The sequence below is a fragment of the Entelurus aequoreus genome, linkage group LG03 (genome assembly GCF_033978785.1).
Source record: "Entelurus aequoreus isolate RoL-2023_Sb linkage group LG03, RoL_Eaeq_v1.1, whole genome shotgun sequence".
NCBI classification, from domain to species: domain Eukaryota; kingdom Metazoa; phylum Chordata; class Actinopteri; order Syngnathiformes; family Syngnathidae; genus Entelurus; species Entelurus aequoreus.
The window spans coordinates 75317884-75326555 of NC_084733.1; the positions used below are offsets into that span (position 1 = coordinate 75317884).

At 43.6% G+C, this 8672-nt stretch overlaps 1 protein-coding gene across 1 annotated transcript; it reads right to left on the bottom strand.

The window, feature by feature from the left end:
* Window positions 1–739: 739 nt before the first annotated feature.
* Window positions 740–8159, bottom strand: LOC133645951 (uncharacterized). The gene is made up of 3 exons (XM_062040877.1): window positions 7980–8159; window positions 4691–7612; window positions 740–4609 (listed from the first exon to the last, which is right to left on the bottom strand). Exons 2-3 carry the CDS (start codon window positions 7367–7369, stop codon window positions 1511–1513), a joined length of 5778 nt encoding a protein of 1925 aa, XP_061896861.1. The 5' UTR covers window positions 7370–7612; window positions 7980–8159; the 3' UTR covers window positions 740–1510.
* Between the last annotated feature and the right edge of the window lie 513 nt (window positions 8160–8672).

Consider the following 8672-nt stretch of genomic DNA (forward strand, 5'->3'; position numbering starts at 1 on the left):
GATAAAGGCCAACATTAACAAGTGTGAGTGTGCGAGAGAGAAAGGAAAAGTTTTAAAGAATGATTACTTTTACTCTCTCTGGGATTTCATCTCACAACTGTTGTTTCATTGTTTCTGATCAACCCTCCGCCCAGCCATCTGAATTCAGTTAAGCTCCTTATTACTCATAAAATCACCAAATATTGACGTTTTGTTTGTTTTTGTTTTGTTTTGTCTGTTGATGGGTATATATGACACACACAAAAAATCAAATATGCAATTTTATATATATTTATATGTATGTATTTATGTATACATGTATATGTATATAAGTATATGTGTATATATATATGTGTATAAGTACATGTGTATATGTATATACATATATATATATATGTATATATAGTGATATTGATTTATATATATATATATATATATATATATATATATATATATATATATATATATATATATATATATATATATATATATATATATATATATATGTATACATGTATATGTATATATAGATATAGATATAGATATATATATACATATAGATATAAATATATATATATATATATATATATATATAGAGAGAGAGAGAGAGAGAGAGATACTGTATATATATATATATATATATATATATATATATATATATATATATATATATATACAGTATATATATATATATATATATATTCCGTCCCACGTGTCTGTGTCCGTGACGTTAACAAGTTGACGGATAGCTAACATGAAGATTCCAAGGAAAGGGAAGAAAGAGTCCAGGCCTTTTATCTTTAAGAAGCTTTAGTGGTTTTCACAGGGAATGCACTTTTCCTTTCTTCTTGTCTAATTGGTCATTTCTTTCTTTGTTGTTATTATTGTAAAACTGTATAAAGAGACACAAAATATATGTCAAATAAACACCACTAAGTAACTACATTTCCATAAATGTTTGCTGCATAATATGTTTTCACACATACACACACAGCCCATACAATAGCATGTAAACAGTGCTCATAAAGTGATGTAAATAGCCCTATACAGCCCATGTAATACTCATAGCCACACATGAATAGGATTTACATTTATAAACATTGCACCCTCCCTTAGAGGAGTGAGCGAGCAAAGAAGCTACATGCTAAGTAGCAACAAGCTAAAAAATAGAACAAGCTATCGTCGCACAGTGCTATTTCTACATTTACACACACACACAACGTCTTCATGTTACTCATAAAACAGACACAAGACTTACAGACAATGTTTCCAAGGCACTTTGTGGGAAGAAACAACAAACTTGGAGCGCTGAAACACGTAAACCTGTCTCGTGTGTAAACAAGTGGGCGTCTGACTGTCGTGCTGAGACTACCGGAAACTAGAGGAGGGACCAACTCGCCTTCAAAATAAAAGTCCCTTCTTATTACCTGATAATGTTACGTCACACTCCCCGCCTGGTATAAATACTATACCACTATTTCGAACTGCAGTAGGAACATGATTGATACAAATTACAGAAACCTAACTTAACTTAGTCTGTATCATTAGCTGCCAAGAGAAGGACTGTCTCAGAGACAGGCCTCAGAAAAGTCTTTGCAGATCCAGATCTTGTGACCTTGAGTTCTATCTTCCTGACCTTCCCGTCCTGGTCGGGGAAAGTCTTTGTGACAAGAGCCAGGGGCCACTCGTTCCTCTTAGCTTGATTGTCTTTGAGCAACACAAGGTCACCCTCCTTCAGATTAGGCTTGACATCTTGCCACTTGTTGCGATTTTGAAGTGTGGGAAGGTATTCGCGCCTCCATCTGTGCCAAAAGGTGTTGGCGAGATGCTGCACCTTCCTCCACTGCTGGCGGTAGAGATCCTTGTTGTCGAACGTTCCAGGAGGGGCAGGGAGAGTGCACAACTTCTGCGTCAATAGCGAAGCAGGGGTCAGAAGGAAAGGAGATTCCGGGTCTGAGGAGATCGGTGTGAGTGGTCTGGCATTAATGATCGCTGTTACTTCTGCCATTACCGTAGACAACACTTCATGAGTGAGATGTGATCGGCTGGATTCTTGAAGCATGGAGTCAAGAATTCTTCTGGAGACTCCAATCATGCGTTCCCAGGCTCCTCCCATATGGGAGGAATGAGGCGCGTTGAAAATCCACGTACACCCTTCCTCACCCAAATACTTCCTGACATTGGGCTCTTTGGGATCTGTTAGGACCATGTGCAACTCCTTGCAGGCACCAATGAAGTTTGTCCCACAGTCGGAACGAATCTGCTTTGCGGGTCCTCTCAGTGCAAATAATCGACGTAAAGCGTTGATGAAACTTGATGTTTCCATTGATTCGATGAGTTCTATGTGCACGGCACGCGTGCTCATGCACGTGAAGAGCACTGCCCACCTCTTGCTTTCAGCTTGACCTCCACGGGTCCGTCTCGTGGTGACAGACCAGGGACCGAACACATCAAGTCCCACATAGGTAAAAGGTGGTTCTGTGCACAGACGGTCAGGGGGAAGATCCGCCATTTTCTGTTCAGCAGTCCTTCCACGAAGTTTGTTGCAAACCACACATTTGCGGAGAATGCTGTTGATGCACCGTTTGGCACCAACAATCCAGTATCCTGCTGTACGGATGGATCCTTCTGTGAAGACACGACCCTGATGTTTGACCTTTTGGTGGTAGTGTCTCACAAGGAGCTTCCCAATTTGGTTGTGGGCTGGAATGATAATAGGAAACTGCTCTCCAATGTCCAGTGTGGCATGCTTGAGCCTTCCTCCTATCCTCAAAAGTCCCTTTTCATCCATGTAAGGGTCCAGCTTTCTTAGGGGACTGTCTTTTGGAATGTTTTTCCCAGCAGCCAGGCAGTCGAGCTCAGTTCTGTAAGTCTCTTTTTGCACACAACTAATTATGATAGTCTCTGCTTTTGATAGTTGTGCTGTAACGGGTTTAGTGATATCGCCGGTTGTGACTGGTGCTCTTTTACGTTCCAGCATGTTGGTTATGGAAGTGATAGCCCGTACTAGTGACTTCCATGTGGAAAATCGCCCAAACCGATGAGATCCTAGCTTAGAGTGAGGAATGGAAAGTGCTGTAGCATGGGAACGTACCTCGCTGTCAGTGTCTGGGTCGACGAGCTTGTGATGTTCCATTTCAGAGCTGGGAACTTCATCAGGCAGGTACAGAAAGGTGGGTCCTGTGAACCATGTAGTGTTTGTTAGCTCCGTTGCAGGAACTGATCGTGAAGCATGATCTGCTGGGTTTTGAGCTGTGTGGACGTAGTGCCACTGATCTGGTTTGGTTGACCTTCTGATTCGCTGCACCCTGTTGCAGACGTACACGTAGAATCGCCTGGTCTGGTTGTAGATGTATCCCAGGACGACTCTGCTGTCTGTGTAGAAATGCATTGTGTCAATACAAATGTCCAGCTCTCTCTGTACCAACTCTGCCATTTCCACTGCGAGTACAGCAGCTCCCAATTCCAGTCTTGGAATAGTGTGGGCGGATGGAGGTGCTAGTTTCGCCTTTCCCAGGACAAAACCGACGTGGCACCCTCCATCGCTGTCAATTACTTTGAGGTAGCCAACGGCAGCGATAGCCTTTACTGAAGCGTCACAGAAAAAATGAAGTTCTCTCTTCTGTGCAGTAGACAAGGTGGTAGTTGAGTACGCTCTAGGTATCCTAATGTCTTGTAAATCTTGTAATGAATCTTTCCACATCTTCCATTCAGCTTCCTTTGTCTTCGGTAGAGGGGTGTCCCAGTCAAGGGCTTCGTTGCAAGTCAGTTCTCGGAGTAGAAACTTCCCTTGAATGACGACTGGAGCTACAAGACCGAGAGGGTCGAACAGGCTGTTCACTACTGCTAGAGCACCTCTACGTGTGTAGGGTTTCTCTGTGGCTATTGTTTTGTAGGTGAAGATGTCATGCTTTAGCTCCCAGCTGAGTCCCAAACTGCGTTGGACGAGAGTGGAGTTGTCGTCGAAATCCAAGTTTTGTAGTCCTCCTGCATGATCTTCCTGAGAGAAGGCCTTTAGCACATTAGAGCAGTTGGATGCTATCTTGTGGAGTCTCAGGTTTGAAGCAGCCAACATCTCCTGTGTCCTTGTCAGCAGGTCGATGGCTTCCGTGGCTGAAGGTAGCGACGTGAGCCCGTCATCGACGTAGAAGTCGCGTTCCACAAAGTGTTTGGCATCTAATCCATGTTCCTCTGCTCCATGTTCTGCTGCACGGTGAAGCCCGTAGATGGCTACTGCTGGGGAGGGTGAGTTACCGAATATATGGACTTTCATGCGATACTCCACAATCTCTTGGCCGGGGTCGTTTTCTTTGAACCACAAGAAGCGCAAAAAGTCTCTGTTGTCTTTGCGAACGACAAAGCTGTGGAACATTTGTTCAATGTCTGCTATTACAGCAACAGTCTCTCTTCTGAAGCGCAGCAACACGCCAAGCAAACTGTTGTTTAGATCCGGCCCAGTAAGTAGTACGTCATTCAGGGAAATGCCATGATCTTGAGCACTGGAGTCGAAGACGACCCTGATCTTGTCCGGCTTCTGGGGATGATAGACACCAAAAATAGGTAAGTACCAGCACTCACCTCCTTCCTCTAGTGGCGGTGCCAACTCAGCATGGTTGCGATCGAAGATTTTCTGCATGAAGGCAAAGAAGTCATCCTTCATCTTTGGCTTTCTTTCAAAGGTGCGACGAAGAGTGGTAAGTCTGCTGAGTACTTGTTGTCTATTGTTTGGCAGTCTTTGACGAGGAGATCTGAATGGAAGCGGTGCCACCCAGCTGTTGGTGTCATCCATTGTCATCTCTCTGTCCATGAAATCCAGGAACATTCGGTCCTCGATGGAAAGTCCTACTTGATCATCATCTTTAGTGCTCTGGAAGATCGTGTTGCCCAAGTTGCTGTCATCGAGGACAGGGATGTTGAATTTAAGGCTGCTAGAAGAAGTTGCATTGTGTACTTTGGAGCTGAACCTTTCCTTGACTTGAAGCTGGTTGGGACATGGAGTGAGGAGAGATGGTCTTCCATTTTCAAGCACACTGGTACGGTAGGAAGTCACAGCTGCCGCTTTGTGGGCTGACCCGAGACACACATCTCCTACGACAACCCAGCCAAGATCCAGTCGTTGGGCGAAGGGGGCACTCTGAGGACCGTTACGCTGCTCTCTGACTTTATGGACCTGAAGGACGTCGCGTCCAAGAAGTATTAGTATCTGGGCTTCAGGGTCCAGACGTGGGATCATGTGAGCGATGGACCTCAAGTGGTTGTGGTGTCGTGCGACCTCGGGAGTTGGGATCTCGGACCGGTCGTCTGGCATGTGGTTACATTCTATGAGTGTTGGAAGCACCACACTGGTTTTTCCATCCAGAGACTCTGCGATGAACCCAGTGGCTCTCCTTCCGGATGTCTCGGAGACTCCTGCACATGTCCGGAGAGTGTAAGGTGAGTCTGAACCTTCGATTTGGAAGAGGTCAAAGAACTCAGACCTCGCCAGGGATCTGTTGCTCTGGTCATCTAGGAGGATGTAGACGTTAGTAGCTCTGTCTGGGTGTGTTTTGGGATAAACCTTAACAAGGCATATCTTGGAACAGGACCGGAGGCTTTGCCCTTTGCCGCAGACTTCTGTACATTTCGAGGTGACTGCTGGTCCAGGCGCTTTCTCTTCACTCTCCCCGCCATACTGTGAGGGGGGGTCCTTGTTCTCTTTATCCCACGGTGGAGGTCCAGGATGAAGTGCGGCTACATGGTCGTCGCTCTCACATTCATTACACTTGAGAGCAGTCTTACAGTTCCTCGCCAGGTGGGTCGTGGAGGAGCAACACTTGAAGCAGACCCCATTGTCTTTCAGAAAGGCTCTGCGTTCTTCAAGTGGTTTGCTTCGAAAACCACGGCACTTGTTCAGAGGATGGGGTTTCTGATGTATGGGACACTGTCTCCCGACATCGTCGAGCTTGTAACTTGAACTGAACATTTGAGAAGTTGAGTTGTTTCCTTCGACATCTGTCTTGTGGGTAGATACTTGTCGTTTAGCGTATCTTGCCCCTCTTTCAAACTGTTCGTGCTTTGGGAGATGATTAGATGTTTTCAACGGAGTTAGAGTGAGGGAAAAACTGGGGTCGTTTCTTCTACGTGCTTCGCTGCAGATGAAGTCGGTGAAGTAGGCAAAAGGGGGAAAGGAAACATTGTACTGCTCCTTGTACTGAGAACCCTTAGCCAACCATTTTTCTTGCAGACCGTGTGGCAGCTTTTCTACAATGGGGTTCACACCCCTGGCTGTGTCCAGGTATGAGAGCCCTTGCAGGTAGTCTTCAGACTTAGCAGCGTTTAACTCTGAGAGCAGGTCTCCAAGTTCCCTTAGTTTTGTGGGTTCTTTGTTGGACAGCTTCGGAAAATCCTCAAGTCTTTTGAAGAGGGATCTCTCTATCACCTCCGGGGAGCCGTAGCACTCTTCTAGGCGTTCCCAGACAAGTTGCAGACCTACAGCAGGGTTGGCGACATGGACAGAGCGAATCCTTTTGACATGCTCCGAGGACTCTCTTCCTAGCCACTTTGTTAATAGGTTGAGTTCCTCACTGGCATTTAAGTTGAGTTCTCCAGTAGCGTTGATGTAAGAGGACTTCCATGCCCAGTAGTTTTCCGGGTGGTCGTTGAACTGGGTGAGACCGGAACTCACAAGCTCCCGGCGCACAAAATATCTTGCAATGTCACTCATAGCAGTCATGTCTTTTGGATTTGACTGCAGCGGGGTTCTGAGAGGGGGATAATATGACTGGACAGGCGAGAACTGACGAGGTGGGACCGTGTCAGGGAACTGTCGATGTACTGCAGGCACCGACCTTGTGTGTTGCTGTGTAGCAGCTGATGTAGGCCTCCCAGTTTGTTGTGTAGGAGCAGTAATTGTCAACTCTTTGGGTAGTTGAGCTGCAGCTGACAGTTGAGGAGCTTGGGGAGTATATGTTTCTAGTACAGGGGGCTCTCCATAGCTAGATTGTCGCTTTGTGTGTTGTTCAACATAGTCGTGTGTGCGTTGGTTGCTATTGCTAGCCAATCCAAAGTGGCTCATTCTACTTCCTTCACGGCTCTCAAGCTCAGCTGCTTCTTCGAGGAATTGGGTTTCAGCTAATGCTGCTGCTACCTCCTTCTCATCCTGCAGTGTTGATAACTCGGCTGCTATTCTGGCTTCTTTAGCCTTCAGTTCTGCTTCTCGGCGTCCGTAGGAAGCGCGTGCGCGCGCAGCTTCGAGTTTAGCGCGGGCCTTGATAGCAGCTTTGCTAGTTGAGGAAAGACTGGATCCTGCAGTTGTGGTGGAATGCAGGGAGGCAGCGTCGTGTCCACGGTCTCTTTCCGTGCTGGCCACATCACCGCTGCCGATGTCTCCACTTGTTTCGGCGTTGTCCATTTTTATTGCTTCTGTTGTTAAAGTGCCCGCCGTGAAGCTTGTCTTTTTACTATTCCGTCCCACGTGTCTGTGTCCGTGACGTTAACAAGTTGACGGATAGCTAACATGAAGATTCCAAGGAAAGGGAAGAAAGAGTCCAGGCCTTTTATCTTTAAGAAGCTTTAGTGGTTTTCACAGGGAATGCACTTTTCCTTTCTTCTTGTCTAATTGGTCATTTCTTTCTTTGTTGTTATTATTGTAAAACTGTATAAAGAGACACAAAATATATGTCAAATAAACACCACTAAGTAACTACATTTCCATAAATGTTTGCTGCATAATATGTTTTCACACATACACACACAGCCCATACAATAGCATGTAAACAGTGCTCATAAAGTGATGTAAATAGCCCTATACAGCCCATGTAATACTCATAGCCACACATGAATAGGATTTACATTTATAAACATTGCACCCTCCCTTAGAGGAGTGAGCGAGCAAAGAAGCTACATGCTAAGTAGCAACAAGCTAAAAAAATAGAACAAGCTATCGTCGCACAGTGCTATTTCTACATTTACACACACACACAACGTCTTCATGTTACTCATAAAACAGACACAAGACTTACAGACAATGTTTCCAAGGCACTTTGTGGGAAGAAACAACAAACTTGGAGCGCTGAAACACGTAAACCTGTCTCGTGTGTAAACAAGTGGGCGTCTGACTGTCGTGCTGAGACTACCGGAAACTAGAGGAGGGACCAACTCGCCTTCAAAATAAAAGTCCCTTCTTATTACCTGATAATGTTACGTCACAATATATATATATATATATATATATATATATATATATATATATATATATATATATATATATATATATATATATATATATATATATATATATATATGTATACATGTATATGTATATATAGATATAGATATAGATATATAGATACATATAGATATAAATAAATATATATATATAGAGAGAGAGAGAGAGAGAGAGAGAGAGAGAGAGAGAGATACTGTGTATGTATATATATATATATATATATATATATATATATATATATATATATATATATATATATATATATATATATATATATATATATATATACATACATATGCACATGCACAAGCGTAAAAAAAATACTTAAATTGTGAAGAAATTAATTAATTAAAGCTTTGTGCACAAATAATAGTTATTAGCTTAAATAACCTATTTTGGAATTAATGTAATTTGGACCTTTTCAGATCAAATCAAACATTATTCATTAAATTCCAAAAAATATATATTTAATGCAAATATAAATGTG